The following is a 24680-nucleotide window of genomic DNA, read 5'->3' as shown; positions in this document are numbered from 1 at the left end:
TTGGGCACCTCACGTGAAATGTTTTTACGTTCATAAATACAATCTTTACATAATATGTTCCCAAACACTTAACAAATTTCAAATGCTACATGCTTACTGAAATTATAAACAGCCCGAAATGAAGGCACGTGAGAATACACGCGTTTGGTGATATTCCACTCTTAAATTATTCCTAGTAATTTTCCAGAGACTACCAGGTTTCAGTTACAAACGAAGTTCCTGTATGTGCCAGCCCACACTACTTACAAGGTTATAAAAATCGTGACGACTGAGAAATGTAACAGGAATTGGAAGAAATATTTGCTTAGAAATATGTCTCGGAGTAAAATTTATGATGTCAGAAATCTGGAGAGAGAGATAAAACGGATCTCTCTATATAAGAATGTTTCACCTCAAGGCTAATAAGGATTTTAGCGAAACTAAGCGACCCATTACTGTAGAACCTGCGATAATGGTTTGGAGAGGGAAAACTTTTCAAATGATACGTATAGGATGCTTTCTCCTTGTTGTACAGGTAAGTAAAATGGGTTGTAAACTCTGTTTGTACTATACATAAATACAAATTTAATAGGATAGGTTTCAGATTAAAGCTTTTAATATAATAGTTTTCTTATATCTCTGGTCAAGACCGTTCAATATCCAGTTTTCTGAGAAAATAAGATGTGTATTTATCAATTTCCTTTCTTATTTCTTTCAAACCAGTAAATTTACAGCTGATTATAAGCAACGAGATATAATTTGAAAAGGAGTTAGTAATACATACTGATATAAGGTTGTCTTAGATTTAAAAATAATTCGAAATAAAATTCGTACCATCTTACATTTTACAAAATATTTTAACTTGAATTAAACAATGTGACAAATATTATGAAATGTAAAAGTCTTTTACACATTACACATAGCTAATAAAGAGATACAACTTATGTCATGAGGTGAACTCGATATATCAGCTGAAAATAATATGACATTTTTTTTTTATTTTTCTGAGGTATTTCAGTATTTTTTATGGTCTGGGGAGTAACAGTATGTTATTAATATTTTTATAGGTTTTCAAAAAAAAAAAAAAAAAAAGGAAATAGTGAAAATTTACAGTGAATGACTCTTAAAATTCATTTGAATTGTTTATGTTACATATTACGTTAAAATTAAAGCAGAATGATGTATTATATACAACATTCAATCCGTCCTAAATTACGATCCCAAGTTTAATCATAAAAGAAAACAGGGAATAACGGTATACTAATGTTCTAGCAAGAGAAAAATTTCCATTGGTTAATTACTTTCAACGAACGTTAAGTCCCAAAATGTTAAGAGTTTAGTTAGTATCTTTTCTCTTTAATTAGAAAGAAAAAAGAAAAGAAATATAAAAGAAAATAAACTAGAAGAAACAGAACCTTTCTTTGAGTATTTTGATCTGCAATAAACTTTATTTAGGTTAAAAGAAAACATCCATTAGATTAATAATTTCTGAACTGTAAGACTAGTAAGAGAAGTGGAGACCTCTGAAAGGTTATACCGTGCTGCTAAATGAGATAAAGTGTAATTAATCAGTACACCAAAGTCTGAAATTAAACTCGAAGTTACGTACATGAAGGCAGGTTGGTAAGGTATACTCAATTCACTGGAGCAAACAAAGTCGTCACATTTACTTTTGAAAATAATTTAGGTAGTGATGTTGGAAAGCTAAGAAGCTTGTCATTTAAACAATTACAATCTTCTACAAAGTAGTTCTCTTGCACATCTATAGCGATGCACAGTTCCCAGTCACCTTGCAAAGTAATGTAGTAAATATTCTACAATTCTCAATGCTTAATCTGCACGTTTTCAATAGAACTTTCCTGAATTTGATTTTAGCGTCCCATTCAGCAGCGAGGCTATATGAGACGTGGATCTACAGATTAACATGGAATCCGAATCACATGTTATATTGGAAGGAATTGAAACCCAGGTCTCCTGCGCCAAACGCGCGTACGCACATGACATTCACATAATCACGAGAGAGCTCATCAATAGAGCTATCTTTAGCTTCAGCGTGAAGATAGGGAAATTCCAATAGGCAATTTTGGCAATTCGAACAGGTAAAGAAAAGAGCTATAATGCTACGACAGGAAAGTTTATGTTTCGAACATTCTATTAGCTGTGTTATCGCGTTAAAGCATCCAACTGTCCTTGCCTTATAATCAATCTTATGAGCTGATTGCCCTCTCTCAGACGCTTCAAACTGTGGGAACAAAAGATTGACCCTTTGACAGTACTTCAAGATGGAAAAAACACGATAAGTTGTCGAAAACGATGAACATATTCTTGGTCACACTCCTAATCAGTGGCTACGCCAGAGAGGAGCGGGCGCAAACTTTGGGTATACTTCGTCCAAAACATATAATATAGATCTAGTAATATAAAAATATCCTTTTCGGCATACAACAAAAAATATGCTCTCCTCCCAAAAGAGGTGTATCTGACCCTCCGCCTATTCCTCCTAAGAAATTAAAGCTGGCGTCGTCACACCTGCTTCTTCCATTTCGGTTTCGAATATACCAATTGTTGTTTGATCTCCGAATCATAAGCGTAGGTGTAAATTTCGTCGCCAGTGATGAGCTGCGACAGAAGCTGACGAAATTGTAACAGAATTTTATGTGATACACGTTGTAGTCAGAGGTTAGAAAGTGGGCATAAAGTTTGCATGTTCAACCCAGAAATGCGAGTTGCTGTATTGTTTCAAATGACACATTTACGTAATACCCTGGAGGAAAAGTCTTACAATTTCTTTAAAAGTCCTCATGCACAAGTTACCTAATTTTTCAACATTTTAGATTATTCTCATGCTTGATACTACAACTTTTTCCTGTAATTTGTAATTCATCATGTTGCAGGCGTGCTAGTGAATATTTTGCGAAAGCGGGCTCAAAACAACTCCCCATGTGTACAAAACGAATTCCTCAGTTTATTAACCCAACAAGGTCACCGTTATCTGTAACTTAAAGTACGACCATAAATCGTAAATCCTTGTACTATCCTCCTTTTGGTGTTAGTGTTTTTTTCCCTACTAGTTCATATTTTTCGGAGGAATTAAACAATACGGAAAGGCACAGTGTAGCTTCCATAACTAACTAAAAATTGCCGGACTTACTTTCCTTCTCTTGTTAAATTTAAGTCTCTGCACATAATAAGTAACACATTGCTTACTTGTACTTGACTAACGAGTATGTAACTTCAAAATTAACAAAGGCGAAGTTCCCAGACAAAAAGTTTGAGTTCGTAAAGCATGAAATGTTAAAACGAAGGTCTACAGACCAGTGGCGGATCTATAAGATAGAAATTGGGGGGGGGGGGGGAGTCAGAACCCAGACTAAGATTGGTATATCATGAATTTATTATAAACTTTCAAAAATATATAAATAATAGCTTAAATTACTTTTTATCACTTAAAAAAATGGAGGACTAGGGCCCCGGCCCCGGGTTAGATCCACCAATGCTACAGACTTGTTTTAAAAAAGAAATGATCATCCAACTCACTTTGAGAGAGGACCTATATTCTTATTCATAGATGGAATTAAACCAAAAGAAAGCGATAGTTTTTGAACAATTAAGATTCTTCTTCAAGCCAAAGTATAGCGAAAATATAGACCTACTCTTTTAATAGAGATAAGTGAATAAACGTTTCTGAACAAGAGTGTAAATATTTCACCATTGTCAAATTCATTATTTCAAAACTAAATACTGTAGATAAAAAATAAAATAGAAAATAATATAAAAAGAACTTTTACATCATTGTCCAGAATGTTAATCTGAGCCCAGTTAGTTTCAGAAGACAAAATTAAATTGAAATGTATTCCTCCTGGAGGTACTACTACCATGTTAGATAATAAAAGCAAAATGTACCATATCCCTGGATGATATGTTTCTGTGTGAGGTTTTAGCAAATAAGTTTCAATTTACATTGTATAATTTAAGATAGATTTTCAAACTATATGAATCAAATATTGATACAGGGAGTGATCAATATACTTATTTTCGGTTTTAATAAGGGCAGAGATAGAAAGTACTAATGGTATGCAATATGCATATTAAAATATATATTTTCGTCGTTTTTTGTTTTATTTTTTTAATGTTTTTGCTCCGTGGGGATCAACATTGAAACCGAAACACCTAGTAGATTTTACCACTTCCAGCCTTTACAAAAGGGCAGATGCGCACCCAGAAAATTTTGTTAGGGGTGGTCCAATACTACAAGTCACTATGTCTACGTAGTATTGAACGAGTATTATTCTGCACCCGAAAAGATGGTAAGTAATTGTAAAATACTTCCATCTATATTTTCATTTTTTTAAATGATAGAACTAGATTGTTTTTGAAAGAAAAAGAAATGAAACCAAACGAAATCTTTGAATTTAACGTCCTACGATTATGCCCATTAGACTAAGAGAGACGATTATTAAAGCAAGTGAATGAGAATGGAAGAATTGGTGGAATGAGAAAGTGGGAGGAAACGGGAGTACCCCAAGGAAACCCACGAGCACAATGTTCTCTACCACAAACTTACTTGAACGAGGATCGAACTAAGGATACCACGCACCAGAGGTAAGCGCTCTACCACTGAGCCATCGTGCCTCCCTTTTATAAGAAAAAGAGTACAAATGAAGTGTAAGATCAAATTTTTATGCTACATCAATTATTTCCCTGTTAAACAAGTGTAGTTTTATTAGGAAAGTGTACAAATGTATACTGAGTTAGAAAGTTTTGGGGGAGGGTCCGAACCTGGTGGACCCCTGGGATGGGTGCGTCTCTGCAAAGGGATAAGGATAAAGGTACAATTTATTTTTCGAATGTTGTTCTCACACATCAAAAAGACGTTTCTCGCTATCTATTACTGCATAAGATTTCTACCACTTGTGATTGAGTGGTTGATTTAAATTTAATGCAATATCCCTTTCCAGCCCCAAGGTTTCAGGAGACATAACTTTCTACTTAAACTGGCATCAGATTCAACAGTTGGCTTTGTAATGGAAGACAGGTGTCCTAATCTGGAATTGAACCCGACATAATGTACACTAAAAGTAAACATATTAACCACTTGACCACAAGAGAACACACGCTGCCGCTTCTAGTTTCAATAGAGAGATTTGAGAGATGAAGATGGAACCTATTCTTGTGAGGCTAAATGCAGATCGTAAAACGTTTCTCGCTGTTACTGTTTGAAGGGTGTGAGGCAAGAACATGGTAACTCACAATTTTGAAGTTGCTGCGTTTTGCAGTACCCGATAGAAAGCAACGCATACCGCTTCGTTTAACCTTGTCCATTTAATCCTTCATGTATAGTCTTATGCGAAAAATCAGCTTTCCGACTTTGAAAATAAATTGTGCAGCAGAAAATCTCTAATTTCTTACAATAGTAAAATTGTGGGTTACCAAGTTCTTGACTCACACTCTTCGTTTGCCCACTATAGACGGAGAATTTTACTACGTTTCTAGCACTTCCAGTTTCAGTAGAGGGATAGGGAACTTATGTATACTGTACGATTCACTACGTCCTACCATCTTTGTTCTGATACCTCTCTATAGACAGGCACCAGACAAAGTCGTTCTATAACTTCCCATATTTCTGCATAACCAATTTGAAAGTTTAAAAGTATTAGCATTTCTAGTTTTTCATTTTTCATGGGCTTTTAAATTATCAGTTTTAGGTAAGTAATGGCCCAATAAAATAAATACCTCGATAGCATGTTGAACGTACTCCGAATAATCATCATTTTATGGGCGTTTATAAATTTAGTTTTAATTATTTAATTAATGGGCTATATTTTATTAACAAAGCCTAGATAAAATATCGTCTTTTCCAAGTACAATACATATCATTTCCAAATACCAGCAGGTTAAAATGGAGGATGCTGCTTATATTTACATTGAAATACCGTATAAACCTAGCAATTACTGTTTACGTGCAGACTGTTTTAGCCTTATCCAATGGCTCGCTTTAGAATGGAACCATAACAAACTTACCAACTTACTTCGTTGGATCAAGGAGAGTTTGAAACTACCCACGTCAGACAGAAACATTCCTTTAGCCTAGTTCCAAACCCCCAATGGAATATCAACATATTTCAGAAATAACCACAGAGAATTAGGTCTAAGGACTATCAGTTTTAAACTCATCAGACAGAAACATTCCTCTAGTCTAGTTCCAAATCCCCAATGGAATATCAACATATTTCACAAATAACCACAGAAAATTAGGTCTAAGGACTATCAGTTCTAAACTCATCAATTTCTTCTGCAAACCTCTTAAATTGTTTGTGTGTTTTATAGCAATTTTAAAATAACAGTTCCAGTTTGACGTCAAGCTAGAACCATAAATATTTGGAAAATTAACAATTCTACTAACTAATAGTTTTAACTAATGTCTACACCTTTTTGTGCTGGTGTGTGCAGAAAAAAAAGTCTGTGTAACTATAATTACATAATTATAGCAATTTTGAAATGGCTGTTCCAGTTTGACGTCAAGCTACAAATACTGCAATACGAAAAATAAATATATGTATCAACTATGTATCTTAACTCATTGATTTTTTTGTTAGTGCTGTATTGTGCAGCAAAAGAGTTTCTACAATTGCATTTTCAAAATAATACTAAATTTTAAAATTACGAGGCCAGTAGAGCCATCACTACTCAGAAAACTTAAATTTATACGAACTAATGGCCTCAATTGATAGGTTTTTGTTTGTAATGGTTTGTGCAGTAAACATTTTCGTTTGTATAACTATAATTACAAAGTTATAGCCCTTTCAAAATGATGGTTAAAGCCACTATTGTTCGAAGAAACAATATTTGTACAAACTAAACTACTTAACCGATAAATCTTTATTTGTGTTTGTTTATGCAGGAAACACTTTCTTTCGTGCAACTACAGTTAAAAATTATAGTAATTTTGTTCGTTCCAGCTTGACGTCAAGCAGAACAACAGATTTTCAGAATGAAATGAAATTAAATTAAACTTTTCAGTTTTACGTCTCATGGTTATGTCCGCTAGGCTAAAGGAGGCGTTGATGATCAGAAATGAATGCAATGGTAGAATGAATAAAGTAAGAGGAAACAGGAGAACTCCGAGAAAACACACGAACACACTGTGTGTCCACCACAAAGTCCACATGGCGCAAGCTGGGATCAAACCAGACCCCACGCAACAGAGATAGACGCTCTACCACTGAGCCACCATGCCCCCCATTTTCAGAAGCAACATTTATTCTATCAGGCCTTGTTTCCATTTTGTACTAATACACAAATGGAAATAATGGAAACAAGGCTTAATAGAATAGTTATAGGACATTTTCCGGAACTGAGGAGAAAAAAGCAACATTTATACAAACTAAAGATTTTAACCAATATATTTTCACCTGTACTGGTCTGAAAAGTAAAAACTTTCGTTCGTGCAACTATAATTACAAAATTATTGTAAATTTAAACTGGCACCAAACTAAAACAACCACTATTTGATAAAATTCTTACTTTGAGAAAGTATTGGTCTTAACCGATGGGGCTCCGTTTGTGGAAGATTGTGCAGGAAAAAAGTTTTGTTAGTACAACTATTAATTACAAAGTTATAGCAATTTTAAATTGGCGGTTATAGGTATAGTTTAACACCAAACAAGAAGTACCACCGTTCGAAAACTCAACACCTATGAATCCTAGTGATCTTCTTAATCTATAGATTTTAATTTTCGCTGATTGTGTAACAAATATGTCCGTTTGTGCAACAGCAATTTCAAAATTTTAGTTATTTTTGAAATAATTGATTTCAGCTTAAATTCAAGTTAGAACCAACAATAATCCAAAAATCAACATCTGTTCAAAATAATGTCTTTATAATTTTTTTGTACTTAATTTGCAAAAATAAATAAAAATAAAGAATAAATAAATAAAAATCCGTTTGTGCAACGATAACTATTATATATTATAATTTCAAGACTTTATAGGATACACATAGATGGATACCTCCATGTTCGTACCTTAAAGTTTGCTATATTAATAAGGAAAACTTAGTCATTCTGTAGTGGATCTACAAAGTCACAGAAGTAAATTTACTAGATCCCTTGAATATGCAATTTTTAATGTCATAAATAGCAAAATTATTGCGGAATATACATTTGAGAATCGTGGATCTATTAAAATTATAAATTGTACAGAGGTTAAAATACATTAAATGCAGGTAATCAATATTTCAGAGACTTTGGTAACTCAGTATATAACTTATGCAGTGTTGGTAACATAGTGAGAAAATATTTGCTTGCAAATGACATTCCCTCAAGTTTCTATATTTCTGTCACTTGGGATGAATTTAGTGTCTCAAGAATACAAAAATAGATTCAATCTCGTCTTTAATTCCTTTGTTGAACCAGAGGTTGTTGAATATATCTGAATATACACTTTTATATATACATGTACACAGTATATATTTCTATATACACAAGGTGTCCCAGACAATATATAACACAGCTTGTGGCTAGATTTGTTGAACTAAACTGATTGAGTTTTCTCAAAACCATTTGTGCTACTGTGGCGTCGTTTTCGAGATACAGTATTACCCATTGCAACACACTGTTGACTTTCTGAAATTGTAAATACAATTCAAAACTGGGGATCAATAGTGATAATTTATTGCAGTAAGGTGCTGTGTATATAAGTAGTACAATATGTTAGTACAATTAATAAGTATATGTAACATCAGTGACACGGAGGTGACAATGTTGCAAACCATTAATAAACATTATATAGTAAAAAGATATTCTGTCAGGTTATTGCACGTTTGGTGTCCTTTGGAACTGACAAACAAAATATGGGAAGAGTTTCGAATATTATGAGTTTCGAAACATGTCATACTGATCGGTTTCAACATTAAATATTTATTGGGTTTCAGAAAGAAGCTCCAAAAGATAACAAATGAGGAATAAACCTTTGAACATCAAGGACAAATTACATGTATTCAAGGATAGCAACACTATTAGGAAAATGCACTCCTTCGGGAAGTATAGAAATTGAGGAATACAAATATGAAGTACATGAGTTGTACGTTATGTCGAAATTGAGGATATGAACATACAGAAGGTGAAACGAAGCGAAGCAGTGAGAGAAAATTAGAAGCGAATGTCGAGAGCTAGACGAACAGACTTAACGCAAATCGAAGCAGCGCTGTTCTCCAATTTTCAGCATTAAACTGTGATTTCTTGAGATATATTAAATTCTAAATATAGAAAACGTAGAATAAAATACAAAATAAATAAATATGTTCGTGAAACGGACATTTTTGGGGTAGTTTTGTTATTCCCAATGTACGTTCAATACGCTGTATACTGTATTTTAAAAACACTTCCCACATCTGCTCAATGACAGTTCAGATCCTATTTAACTTTTGTTTTGAATGTCACGTCATTGGTCTTCCAAACTTTTCATTAATAAGCAGCTTCCCGTTCACCTTTTCGCGTATAATCTTTTCTACGTAAAAGCCAAAAACATTCTTACAACTAGTTCGTTTGCATCCAAGTCACTCAGTAGATGTGACACTCTTCGTGGAACGTCCATTCACTATGTCCAGGTGATGCCACATCTGATGGGGTCTATCGGTTTTAATTGTCCGGAGTGGACAAAAATTGTAACTATTCTGATTCAAAACAGTAGAAAAAGCCACAACGTAGAACATGAAGTGCAATCATCTTGTACTATGACGTAATTTCTACTGACACATTAAAGAAATTGCTCGAAATGGTGTTCACCGACATTAGAACACTTTGTATATCTTCTGTGCAAATTCTGACAAAGATCCCTGGCGTTTCACGTATTTACCCTGCGGCTGCCACAATTCTTCCTACTAAGATTTCCAACGTCTCCACTGCGGTGTCATAAAGAATCTCCTTCATGGAATCTCAAAAGGAAAAGTCCAGAGGTAACGAGTATAGTGAGCATGCAGGCCAAGCTACTGGACTGACGCGACTGTTCCATCTCTCTCCAAATATGTTGTGATGTACTCATGAACTTCTTCAATGAAGTGTATAGCTGCATCATCATGCTGAAACTACATTTGCCTACGTACTATCAATTGAACATCTTCCAGGAGTTCTGGAAGCACTTTGTTCACAAATGTCAAATAATGTTTTAAGCTAACACGTGGAGGTAAATATACACGGACAGATAAGCTGATCTTCAAAAATTCCAGCCGAAACGTTGGCGGGGATTTTCAGTTGCCTAAACGTGTATGTTTCTTGTGTTAAAAAGTATCCTGGTATCCTGCTTGTATGAAGAGAGCTTCATCATTAAATAAAAAGCGTGTGAACTGCGGATCCTCAGTTACTCCGTCAGGAAATCATTTAAGAATTATTTACGTGCAAAATCTTGTGATTCGAACTTCTTCTAGGTGATAAAGAAGAATGTGTTCATAGTAAAGAATTTGCCATACCGTCATGTGGCCAACAATGAGGCCATGTGCAATAGCCCGAGTGCTGGTGGAAGGATTGTCTTCAACACGTTGAAACACTTCTTCCCCCAATCCGACGGTGTGATCTCTTCTGAGAATCCCGCGCTCTTGGTTAGTAGCACACAAACGACTTATTTCTCGCAAATGACGCAACGTTCAAGCCTTGCCAATATGGGGTATGCAGCTTGTCGCATATTCGAAAACGCTCCTGATACGGTCTCCTGGTCTATCTTCTATTTTGCGGCTTCTCCGTAAGTGAGAAACATAGCAGTGTACTCATTATTTGTTGTGAATGCGGTATTCGAAATTTCCATTTGATTTTTCTCTGTAAACTGAATCATCTGTATAACACCCACTGGCATGAATCATCTGATTCTGAATCACTGCTAAAAGTGAAGAATTGTCATAACCATATCTTTGTTTGCAATATTACGTACTTCGGAGAGAGCTCAAACTGCTAGGTGGTAATCGATGTAACTAAAGCGCGAAATAGACAACGTTCGTTAAACGGACGAACCAGTGCTGCTTGTGGAGGTTTCGTTCGCGTTTTTCTCAATGCTTCTTTCACATAAGCTGGTGCAAACTAAGCTTGAAGGCCTGGAAGCATTCCAGATCGTGTCGATTCTCGTTATAGACACTATAAACTAGAATCATTACTCTTTCTCCGCAGATTATTATTATTATTAGTTTTATTATTATTATTGTAATTATTATTCAGATCAAACATCTCTTCGTGTAACCTTCTAATTACATGCAGTAACTGAAGACCAAATGTAATATTTGCAATTCTATATAGTAAAACACTACAAGACCTATGATGTTTCTTCTTGTTGTTGTTTACCATTTTTCAAAAGAGGCATCACATCCACAAATGAATGTACAAGTCATCCGATCGCAAAGCATTTCTGAATGTTATTCTTGCTATTCAAAGACTTTATTGCTCTTTGTTGTCTTTTGGTGCTGCTTTTATGAATGTTATGTTAAAACCGATAAGTACGACGTATATCGGAACTTATGGTAATGTGCAAGATCATGGTGTCGACTTCCTTCCTGAGAGTAACACAGCATTATTGTTTTCCCGTATTTTGTTCAGCAGTACCAAATGATACTATACATGCAATAACCTGTCAGAGTTATTTTTCTGTTACAATATTATGTTATTAACGGTCTGCAAAACTGTCATCTCCATGTCAGTGACGTTTCATGTATTCGTTGGACTAGTTGTTCACACTGTACTTTGCTGCAATATATTATCACTATTGTGCCCTAGTTTTGAATTGTACTTACCATTTTCGGAAGTCAATAGTGAGTCACAATGGGCAACTCTGTTTTTGGAAAACGACTCCGTAGTTGCGCAAATGGTATTGGGAAAACTTAATCAGTTTGGTCCAACGAATCTAGCTTGAATATATACATTGGGAGAGATGATAGACGATTACGAAAAAAGCAATTTGAGAATAAGAACAAGTGTCCGAAAGTCAGTCTTTTGGGAGAGAGACCACTGAAAATTTGTCGCAACGGAACAAAGATGGCTAAGAATCTTGAGATTGAATGTCGAATTAACATCTAATCAAATTCAATATGCATCATTCGCACCTAAGATTTCAGTGTTGTGAGAATGGACTGGAAGAAGCGAGAGTGCAAGGAAACGTCAAAACAAAAATAGGATACTTTATATGAAACAAAAAGTGCGACGAGAAATCGTCAGTGGTATGCAACAAAGTTGTTTTGAACAATACCTGAATCAAATAAGGCGAAAACTTGGGTCTGCGAAAGCATAAGTAGGGTTAGATGGGAACTGCGACCGTAGGAAACATTGATAGTGATGGTGGAAAATCACGAAAGAACGAATCTCCATTTCAGGTTATTGGTCCGAAATGTTACGTGTCCAACTATGGCTCGCCAAATGTTATGGGAATATACAATAAATGAAAATAAGATATTGGAATATGATCCGGTCAAAGGAAATACGTATGAAGCTGTTGTAGTTTTCTCGATGAGACTTAAAGTAAAGTTGTCTCGTCTCGTTTTGTAGATGATTTACAGTCTCGACTTTCTTAGATTTCTTTGTAGTCTCGTAGTGATTCACATATTTCTTGTTTCAATCAGCTTCCAAGTCAAAGATGTGTACAACAGCTCCATTCCGGAGTAGTGAACACATTTTTTGTTTGAAACAAAACAAATACACAGAGTGCCAGGAAATAGCTAGTAGATGGAGTGCCAGTCGGAAAGAATGTTGTCGCGCCTTCTCTACTACAGTAGTGTAGGTCGTCGGGGTTACTTGCCTACTGTATCAGGTTTCACTTGCCTGTTAGGTGCTTTGCTTCATGTAGCTGTTACGGCTTGTTAATAGTCTCCTAATGCTGACCTACTGTGTAGTGCAATTACTCCGTAGGTCATTGTGTGATAGTAAGTACTTTAGCAATATAATTGTGTTTGAAGTTGCCGAGCATGCAGGTATTGTATTTACTTATGGAATGGCTACTGGAAACAGTTATGAAGCGGCTAGTTTATATCATGAAAGTTACCCACAAAGAAGACATCCGAAACACTTCACGTCTACGCCCCTTTTCCAACGTTTTCAGGAAACTGGACACTTGCGACCACATCTTCAGGATCAAGGGCCAAGACGAAATACCAGGACTTCCACTTTCGAAGGAGAGGTGCTTGATCGTGTAGAGGACCTGCCTACAACAAGCAACAGGATAAAAGTAGTTAAAATGTTGTAGCACACAGTACTGTATGGAAAGTAGTACATGAACAACCGTACAGTACATGAACCGTTGCATCCTTACCATCCAACTGACTTTGAATGTAGCGTCGTATCTTGTGAGTGGCTAATGCAGCACTTTGTGGCCGATCCTCAGTTCCATTCCTCTACATTGTCCACCAAAAAAAAAAAAAAAAAAACTGTTTTACTAGAGATATTTTATTTAATGGTCGGAATAGTAACGTGTGTGCTGATGGAAACCCTTTACCGTTAATTGTCAAAAGTCATTAACAGATACAGTGAAACCTGTCTATGTTGGCCAACATCGGTTCCATCGAAAAGTGGCCAACTTAGACAGGTGGCTAACTTACAGAAAATAAGTGTGATTTGTGTATTTTTATAATAGGATTTCTAGTATTACTTGATTGTAAAATTTTAATAAGCAGTGGCACGACAGCTACTTATAAATAATGTATATAGAGTAATCATAAAAATATACAGTACTATAAAATATTACTATAGTATGTTTACTATATGTGTATACCTTTCTCTTCTTGAAAACTAATCCGGTACATTAGATTATTCGGATTGAAAACACAATAACACAAACAACCATGAAGTAGAAGCGTATGTACGCAGTTTATTGAAATTGATATTATAGCACACTGAGTTATTCACATTGAAAACAAGAAAAGCTGTTATAAATTGAGAAATTCAAATGCAATTTATATGACTTCTTTTCGGTTGCTACTGAATGGTGGTTCATTCTAGACGTATTTGTTTTATTCTTTTTGGCAGATATGCACATTCTAATATTGTAGTTAACTACCTCTTGTTAATGAACTAGAAGTGTTTCTCTCGGAGCAAAAGATGTTTTGAAAAAATCTTGAGGGAATTCGTATCTCAAAAACTCTGCTATCTTTTGAAAAGCCGACAGGTGCCAATAGTTGACAATTGAGATGGTTAGCTTTAACCTTGAGAATTTTTCAGAATTACTAAAGCTCTCCACTGATGAGAGGAACTGATATAGCTAATGGTTTTACCAAAACAGACATTGTAAACAAATACGTACAACCATTTCCTGAATTCCTGTACGTGGTTTTTCTTATTAACATTTTCCTTCACCACCCCTTTATCAGGGTAGTCTTCTGGCCATTGACTTCCAAAAGCAAATAGCGGGAATCTTTGCTTTTTTTCTCCAGTCACAAATACATAACATCTGCCTCTCATATGGGAATTCGAAAGAGTTAAGAAAAATAACAAAACGGTGTTTTGCGTGGCCAAGATACGCAGGTAAATTTATCATTATCATCATAGGATAAACATTGCTTGAGTGTGGCAAACTTCCAAGATAGACAGGTGGCTAACTTATAGAGTAGTAAGTAACGAATGTCTTATGGGAAAATGCAGGTTCAAGACGAACTAGGCCAAGATAAGCAGGTGGCCAACTTAGAGAGGTGGCCAAGTTGACAGGTTTCACTGTATTTACAGTAAATGTGTGGGCAGGGATTTTTGGTGACCACTTATTAGATCCCATTCTTCTTCTTCCACGTTTGACTGAACCAGTGTACGCGATGTTTCTGCAGCGTAGGCTTATAGAATAATTAGCAGATATCTCGCTTGGTGTTCGTCAGTATATATGGTTTCAATATGATGGAGTGCCAGTGGTCTTTGGTAATGTTTCTCTTTCGTATCTCAATCAAACTGTCCCAGATAGGTGGATTGGATGACTGTTCTGTTTCCTGGTTAGCTAATTCACCGGATCTTACCCACCTGATTACTTCTTGTGGGGTTACCTCAAAAGCTTTGTCTATGTAACTTCCATAGAGAGCTAAGAGGAATTTCTTGCATGAATCCTAGCTGCCAGTGACATAATCACAACGATATCATGGATAACTGAGCCTTTGCTACGACGCTGTTATGCTTGGATCGACGAAATCATTTTGAATATCTACTTTAAATCTTTAAGCACATTATCTACCATTTCAATGCACTAGCTGTTTTACATGGTAGAGTTTATTCGTCATTGTCTTTAGTGGATGCGTAGCAACGTTCTGTGCTGTATCTTGAAGATATTTTCACTTTCTTTGTTTACGATACCCACAGGATTACGCAGCTAGCTTTTTGTGTAGACCAGTTCTCTTTCTCTTCTCCCATACGTATATCTTCTTGAACGGAACCAGTTTCCATAATCATTTTCACTCTTTTGCGAGATGTAAGTGTTGATGTTCTACAGGCTGCTACTACACTTGTAAGCTTTTATCCCATATAATTGATTTACTTTCGTATATCGGGTCGTAGTTCCTAATATCAGATTGTTTCTTTCGTGATTGGCCACTATCGCAGTCTATGTTTTCTACGTCACAGTTGTCATCCAATCCATACCTCACACTTTTGCAGACCCATGTGTTCTCTTAATTTGATTAAGGTATCTCCTTCATTTGATTCGGTCACCTTTCTACCCGAAACAACTTTGTTGTATATAGTTGACGATTTCTCGTTCCTTTTTTTTAAATTTCAGATATACGAAATATCCTAGTTTTCTTTTGGGGCTACTCTTGTGTTGTCCCTACTTCCAATGCATTCCTACGATAATAACATCTCAGATACGAATAACGAATATTGCCTTTGATCGGACTTTAATTTGACATTTCATTCTCGAGCTAGTTTTGTCCGAACTTTCGATGGCCTCTGTCTTGGAAACGACACACTTCCGGACACTTGTTCCTGTTTTCAAATTGCTTCCTTCGTCGTCGTTTATTACCACTCTGGGTTTGTCCTCAAGTCACGGAAACACTTTGTATGCATATATATATTCAGCATCTCAAGAAGGGTTCCACCAGTCCCTTACCTGCCTCCTGAAACCGGAACTGATAAATATATCAATGCTGGATGTCATTGAATCCATATAGTTTGAAAGTCTATCATGGTTCCACAATATGAAACGAAACTTATTTGTTTCAAATGTTCTACACCAAACTCTACTTCTCTTTTGCTGTTTCAATGAAAAATAGTGTGTTTCTGGCATATATACGAGGAGTAATCAGAAAATAAAGTTACAAAGCTTGCAGTGAAACGTTTATATATTATTTCATAAACGAATACAGACAACAGATAGTATATACATGGGTTATTTTTCATTGTAGTCTCCATATCGGTTAAGGCACTTGTCACATCGTGGGATGAGTTTGAAGATTACCTGCTGGTAAAAATCCTGTTCTTGTGTGTTCACGAAGTCTTTCACCACCTTATCTGAAGAGAAGCGACGGAATCCTAAATGCTCTTTCAACAGGTGAAAGTCGCTTGGAGCGAGACTCATGCAGAAACGAGAGTGGTCGATGATGTCCCAACTTTATTCAAATTTGTTGACTCTGTGCTAGGTCGGCCACTGCACTCATCGTCGGTGACGTTTTTTCTACCAGCTACAAACTTTCGACATCATTCTGCGACATGCTGACGAAACATTACAGTCTCTCCGTAAACCTCTATCAACTGCTGGTGAATTTCAGCTGCAGTTACATGTTTCAACCACAGAAATCGAATAACTGAGCGGACTTCTTTGCGAAACCAGTTTTCCAAACTAGTCGCCATTTGTGTTTATATACAACTAGTGCCGTAGGAGGTAGGTGGCTTAAACTCTTAGCAGTTGCCAACTCTATGTATTAAAATTACCGCACTCTTCTCATTCCTCTACAACAGACAAAACTCGAGAAATATCGACCTTGTTACTTTAGTTTCTGATTCTCCCTAGTATCTCTCTCTCTCTCTCTCTCTCTCTCTCTCTCTCTATATATATATATATATATATATATATATATATATATATATATATATATATATATATATATATAGATAGATAGATAGATAGATAGATAGATAGATAGATAGATATAGATATATTCTGAGCCACTGCTGTGAAAGAATATGAAATTTATGGATTATTATTAGGGATGGCCACAAAGTTCCGGTTCCGCGAGGAACCGGTTCTCGGAGATCCAGTTTTCAGAACCGGTTCCAGACCTGGATCCGAAAACCCGGTTCCAGAACCGTATCTAAGGAACCGGTTCCAGATCTGGATCTGAAAGCCCGGTTCCAGAACCGCATCTTAGGAACCGGTTCCAGACCTTGATTCGAAAGCCTCCAAAGACCCTAAAGGAGGCCCAAAGTTTACCTTCAAAGCGCTGCAAAGAGGACCATGCGCTTGTGCCCTCCCCGCCCAGACCCGCTTGTGCCCCCAGAAAAAATTTTGGTCTACCAGTGGGTGTTTAGTCAAATGAGTTGGCTAGTTTGCCTGTTTAGCCAATGAGTTTGCCAGTTACCGTTTATTTAGCAAAATAAGACAAGCGGCCGCCGCCTGGGCGCCTGCCTGTCGATTCCACCATTTCATCTAGCACACTGTTCACAGCCTGCCAGCAGCTCGGGTTTAGCGTAGGGATGGTCACAAATTTTCGGTTCCAGCGGAACCGGTTCTTGAAGATCCGGTTTTGGAACCGGTTCCAGAAGTGGATCCAAAAACCCGGTTCCGGAACCGGATCTTGAGAACCGGTTCCAGATCTGGATCCGAAGAACCGGATCCGTTCATACCCGCCAGGAACCGGTTCTGGCCATCCCTAATTATTATTTTATCATTTCGTAGTGTTAAAATTCTAAGAATTTCTTGTATTTTAAATCGTAAATAGAAAGCTGTTTTTTTTTTTTTTTTTTTGAGGGATGTAGATGTGGAGGAATATATTTATGTTGAGAACGCTGTTTTCGCATGAAATTCCTCAACTACTCATGAACTAAACAATTTCTCATAGGTTTTTTTTTCTTTAACGATCAATGTTGCTAGTCAAATTCTGAAGTATATATCCTGAAAGGCCAAGTTAGGCTAGACTCATTATTACTCAACAAAACTATAACAAGAAGGGCAGGACAGAAAGGAGAAGGGATACATTAGGGCTAAAAAGAAGCCACTGTATATCACTATATCGCTATATCACTGTATAACCCTAGTGGAACTTCAAATCCAGTTAGAATGATCTAGCACCTAATCCTAATGTGAAGTATGAACACTAACATCTAGTATATTTATTTCAAATATGAAGTTAAAACCTTACGATTTTATTTACAGGTAGCCTATTCAGCAAGTATATCTTTTGAAGACTCCGGTGTCCCTCCTTATGGCAATAATAATGGTCGTAGTCCTCCTAATGGAAGCAACAATGGTAGAGGACCACCGAACGGAAACACTAATGGTGGCGGACCCCCAAATGGAAACAATAATGGTGTAGGACCACCAAATGGAAACAATAATGGTGCAGGTCCACCAAATGGAAACAATAACGGCGGAGGACCACCGAATGGAAACAATAATGGTGGAGGACCTCCGAACGGAAACAATAATGGTGGAGGACCTCCGAACGGAAACAATAATGGTGGAGGACCTCCTAACGGAAACAACAATGGTGGAGGACCTCCTAACGGAAACAACAATGGTGGAGGACCTCCTAATGGAAACAATAATGGTAATGGACCTCCTAATGGAAACAATAATGGTAATGGACCTCCTAATGGAAACAATAATAGTGACGAAAATACAAATGGAAACAATAATGGTGACTCATCTTCTGAACACCCAGGTGGTCCTCCGCAAGGAAACAACAACGGTGACGAGTCATCTGAAAATAGTGATGGTCCTCCTCAAGGAAATAATAACAGCGACGAATCTTCTGAAAACTCAGGCGGGTCTCCTGATGGAAATGATAATTCAAATGAAAATCCTGGTGGTTCTGTAGAAGATAATAGTGAAGAAACATCCTCTAAACCGGAGTCAACCACAATTACCACTAAGGTAACAGAACCAACAACAAAATCGCCAATACCAACAACAACCGCACAAGAAGAAACAAATGTGCCATCGTCAACCACAACGATTTTAAGCCAGCAATGTTGCAACTTGAATACGTTTTTGTCTTGTGTTGACGACCATACGGTACAGGTATGTGTTCTTGGAGGAATGTGGCCAAATATTGTTGTACCATCAGGACCTATCGTCAGCTGTCCATTTGGATTGGTTTGTGATCAACATCAAGCATTTGGATGTGTTATACCTTCATCAACGGCTATAATCGGAATTCCACCAGAATGCCACAATTCGTCAAGCACACCGACAACGGTTCCATCAAATGGAGAAGGTTCAAACGAAAATGATGGTGATAATAACAGTAACACATCCTCTGAACAAGAAGATAGTAATGAATCTACAACAAGTGAAAATAATACAAATGTATATTCTACAACAACTTCAGGACAGGAAAACAGTGACACAACATCTAACAGTGTTGAATCCACATCGAATGGACAGACAGAAGACAACGAAACAACTGTTTCAGACCTAACAACTAGTGAATCCACTTCCAGTAGTATTGAAACAACATCTCCTCAATCGACAGACAGTACCGATGAAACAGATTCTACAGGAGAAACAAGTAGTGCAACTTCTAATAGTACTGAATCTACGTCAACGGAACCAACAGAAAATAACGAAGAAACAACAGATCAAACAAGTAGAGAGTCTACTTCAAATAGTCCTCAATCCACACCTGAAGGTTCAAACGAAAATGATGGTGATAATAACAGTAACACATCCTCTGAACAAGAAGATAGTAATGAATCTACAACAAGTGAAAATAATACAAATGTATATTCTACAACAACTTCAGGACAGGAAAACAGTGACACAACATCTAACAGTGTTGAACCCACATCGAATGGACAGACAGAAGACAACGAAACAACTGTTTCAGACCTAACAACTAGTGAATCCACTTCCAATAGTATTGAAACAACATCTCCTCAATCGACAGACAGTACCGATGAAACAGATTCTACAGGAGAAACAAGTAGTGCAACTTCTAATAGTACTGAATCTACGTCAACGGAACCAACAGAAAATAACGAAGAAACAACAGATCAAACAAGTAGAGAGTCTACTTCAAATAGTCCTCAATCCATACCTGAATCAACAAGCGATAGCGATTCAACAAGCTCTACATTAGATTCAAGCAGTGAAACTACTTCTAATAGTGCTGAGACAGTATCAACAGAACCTACAGACAACCAAACATCTTCAGAAACTACAAATAGTGACACTACTTCAAATGGTTCTGAAACAGATTCTACAGGAAAAACAATTAGTCCAACTTCTTCTAATAGTGCTGAATCTACGTCAACGGAACCAACAGAAAATAACGAAGAAACAACAGATCAAACAAGTAGAGAGTCTACTTCAAATAGTCCTCAATCCACATCTGAATCAACAAGCGATAGCGATTCAACAAGTTCTACATTAGATTCAAGCAGTGAAACTACTTCTAATAGTGCTGAGACAGTATCAACAGAACCTACAGACAACCAAACATCTTCAGAAACTACAAATAGTGACACCACTTCAAATAGTTCTGAAACAAATTCTACAGGAGAAACAAGTAGTCCAACTTCTAATAGTGCTGAATCTACGTCAACGGAACCAACAGAAAATAACGAAGAGACAACAGATCAAACAAGTAGAGAGTCTACTTCAAATAGTCCTCAATCAACATCTCAATCAACAAGCGATAGCGATTCAATAAGTTCTACATTAGATTCAAGTAGTGAAACTACTTCTAATAGTGCTGAGACAGCATCAACAGTACCCACAGACAACCAAACATCTTCGGGAAGTACAAATAGTGACTCTACTTCAAATAGTTCTGAGACAACATCTCCTGGATCTACAGAAGGTATAGACGAAACATATTCTACAGGAGAAACTAATAGTGGAACTACTTCTAATAGTGCTGAATCTACGTCAACGGAACCAACAGAAAATAATGAAGAAACAACAGATGAAACAAGTAGAGAGTCTACTTCAAATAGTCCTCATTTCACACCTGAATCAACAAGCGATAGCGATTCAATAAGTTCTACATTAGATTCAAGCAGTGAAACTACTTCTAATAGTGCTGAGACAGTATCAACAGAACCTACAGACAACCATACATCTTCAGAAACTACAAATAGTGACACCACTTCAAATAGTTCTGAAACAGATTCTACAGGAGAAACAAGTAGTCCAACTTCTAATAGTGCTGAATCTACGTCAACGGAACCAACAGAAAATAACGAAGAGACAACAGATCAAACAAGTAGAGAGTCTACTTCAAATAGTCCTCAATCAACATCTCAATCAACAAGCGATAGCGATTCAATAAGTTCTACATTAGATTCAAGTAGTGAAACTACTTCTAATAGTGCTGAGACAGCATCAACAGTACCCACAGACAACCAAACATCTTCGGGAAGTACAAATAGTGACTCTACTTCAAATAGTTCTGAGACAACATCTCCTGGATCTACAGAAGGTATAGACGAAACATATTCTACAGGAGAAACTAAAAGTGGAACTTCTTCTAATAGTGCTGAATCTACGTCAACGGAACCAACAGAAAATAACGACGAAATAACAGATCAAACAAGTAGAGAGTCTACTACGAGTGGTAACACTGATACAACGTCTACAAAAGAAACAAGTACTTCAACTATAGGTAGTAATTCTGAATTTCAAACTACAACTACCATTGAGAATACACCTACGGAAGAAAATAATGATAATAATGATGACTATGATAACGACAATGATGTCAATGATAATGACGATGATGACGATGATAACGATGATAATGACACTAACGATGGCGAAGATAATGATAACGATAATGATCAAGATGATGATGATAATAATAATGATCAAGAAAATACCAATTACACTTCTTCATCTACAGTTACTCCCGTGTCTACTTCAACAGAATCAACAACCACAACTACTGAACGAGCTGTGAGAGATTTTCGTGATGCATTAAATCAAGTAGTGCAATTGCTGTGGCAAAGAAAACAACAACAACTGCAGTATAAACGAAGACAAATACAGGAAAAACTCTTGAGACAAACACAATTATTGAAGCATAGATATAGATTCTAACATAAATATTGTTGAAATCATTATTTTTCTTCCATTCTTTGTTATTAAGCATTCAGAGATATCACATGCAATATAAACCAAACATGCTTTCCAACGAGAAAAAAACTCCATCAGCCTCTCTATATTAAAATTTTAAGGTTACAATTTTTTCTCAAACTCATTCAGAAAATTAGTTCAAAAGTAATGTTAGAATACTGACTTTTGGGAACGTTTATTAACCATGTAGTTACGACTTAGTAGATAAAATATACAACTAAATTGATATACTTTCAAAATTCTGTGATTTGTCGTAAATTAAACAATGTTTAATAATAAGTAATTACCATAGTTACTCTCAAATATAACAAAACTATAATTTATGATGATCAACTTTCATGTTTTATATTAGGATTTTACTTTATATTAGAACATTATGAATTTTATTGTATATTAGAACAAACTTATTTCGCTGTACTACGAAGTCTAACTCTTTATGTCCAGTACTATTAAAAACTGGCAAACAGCTATAAGATTAATTTTCTTTGTGGTAAAGTTGAAAGTTCGTGTTTGAAAACATCCCTTATTAAACTAAGTAGTTCAGCAGGTTTTAAACAGTAGATGTCAATGAATATTAAGTGTTGAAAATTTATTAACAATTTTCAATGTATACGTAGTGGTCATTACACATCGTTATCAATTCTAAAACTTGTAAACTGTTTTATTTTCTAAGAAATGTATTTATTTTAATTTATGTGATACAAATATGAGCATTTTCCTTTACTTCAACTTTATAGAATGTATGCTTTTCTATTAAGTTAAATTTATGTTATAAATGTTGAAACTTTACATAGTACTGCTGTTTTCAAATATCTTTAATCTGTATTTGCTTTTAGTTACTTGTACTTCAATGCAAGAATTTGGGAAGTAAAAATAAAATTGAAAGTTTCGAAATTACAAAAAAATCCTATAACAAATATCCATTCTTCTAGAGATTAAGCAAACATAAATTCTTATTTCATTGAAAATGGACATAGCAAAATTACGAAAATTAATTATAATTTTGACTTCTGATATATACGATATAAATGATAGCTAGTTTGTGAAAATTATTTGAGTTTGTTTAAGAATCAGAAGAAACAGATTTGTTTGTGTTGATTTATTTTATGCAGAAAACAAGACTCACAACGTCTTGATAATATTTCTAAACTTATAAAAACATGTCTATTTATATAAATTGTGCAAATTATTCTGATATAACTTCTGTAATGCATTATATAACTATGTTAGATAGTATTATGATTTTTTAACATGTGATATGAAGATATTTAGAAAAAAATGTTTCTTGAAAGTACTAACAAGATTAAACTGTTAATGTAAAAACACTGGAATAATATTAAATTGCGCTGAGTATTGCAAACGGCTGTGTAAAATTGATTTGTAGTAATTATCTAAAATAGGTTAAGCAGGGAAAAGTATCAACAAATGAAATAAAAATGAAAGAAAACTTACAACATGACAGTGAAAACAATACTCTACATCCATATTCAGTAAGTTAATGGAATCTTGGCAATTGCATGTAGTAAAATGATGTATTACTAAATAGATATTGACAGATACTATTATCTGCGTTTTCAGAACTTATGACAATTTTGATTTTTCCGCATTAGATAGTTTCTAAATGTTTGTTGAAATTCGTAATTAATCTCAGCTTCATGTTCTCTTATTTTAATTTAATATTGTAAACATGTGCATTGTAAATATTCTTTTCATATTAACGAACTAAGCTTAAAATTTTGTAAGAAGTTTTATAGAAATAAAATTAGAAATTTGTAACATAGAATTACCTTCCAGTAGTTTACTCTTAAACATAATTCAATTTTCTTATATTGGTATCAATTCAGTCACACGGCTGTTTACTTTAATGAAAGTTTTCCTATTTTTTTCAATGTGATCTTGAAGTTCAAGTTGTAGTGAAAGTATAAAGAAACGTATATAATTGAAAAATTGATATAATGGTTTTGTATTCATAAAAAACTGAAGCTATAAAAGGAATATCTATGTGATGTACTCGTTCTATGCCTTCCATGAAGGATGATTTATGAGCTTTAAATAAAGGCATGTAATAAATATATATTTATTATTATTATTATTATTTTAGTTTTACAATATCAGTGGCGAACCTTAAGAGGAGTCACGTAAGTAGAAGCTGAACTTTTATTGCTTCAAACTGGTTTTAATTACCGGACAGTTTTCTCTGTGAAAGTCAAATTTGAAAGTCAAAAAAAGTAGATTTTTCAGTTCACGATTTTTTGTGTGTGTTTCCATCATTCTATTTCTGTGAAACAAAAATAGTCAACATGAAAGGAAAATGTAATTGCCTACTTGTCGAAAGATAACGGTGAAATTATCATCTACAGCAAGGGTTTCATAAGTGTTTTAGGCATTATTCAGAAAATAATTTCAGAGAATACTGTTGACTAAAGACATTTTGGAAAATAACGCTGTTTTCTTTTGCCTACAAATTAATT

The 24680-nt window shown here is 35.4% G+C and overlaps 1 protein-coding gene across 1 annotated transcript; it reads left to right on the top strand.

The window, feature by feature from the left end:
* The first annotated feature begins 413 nt into the window (after positions 1-413).
* LOC145680873 (uncharacterized) lies at positions 414-24283 on the top strand. The gene is made up of 2 exons (XM_081752014.1): positions 414-514; positions 18286-24283. Exons 1-2 carry the CDS (start codon positions 452-454, stop codon positions 22171-22173), a joined length of 3951 nt encoding a protein of 1316 aa, XP_081608140.1. The 5' UTR covers positions 414-451; the 3' UTR covers positions 22174-24283.
* The last annotated feature ends 397 nt before the right edge of the window (positions 24284-24680 follow it).

Source organism: Thermobia domestica, chromosome 3 (assembly GCF_964235325.1).
Source record: "Thermobia domestica chromosome 3, izTheDome1.hap1.1, whole genome shotgun sequence".
NCBI lineage: Eukaryota > Metazoa > Arthropoda > Insecta > Zygentoma > Lepismatidae > Thermobia > Thermobia domestica.
Note: the sequence above shows the minus strand (reverse complement) of the source record. Positions and strands in the feature narration are given on the sequence as shown.

Excerpts from the sequence above, each read along its gene's own strand:
- LOC145680873 (XM_081752014.1), top strand. The coding sequence starts at position 452 with ATGGTTTGGAGAGGGAAAACTTTTCAAATGATACGTATAGGATGCTTT. Across the intron at positions 515-18,285 it reads GCTTTCTCCTTGTTGTACAG|GTAGCCTATTCAGCAAGTAT; the intron begins GTAAGTAAAATG and ends TTTTATTTACAG.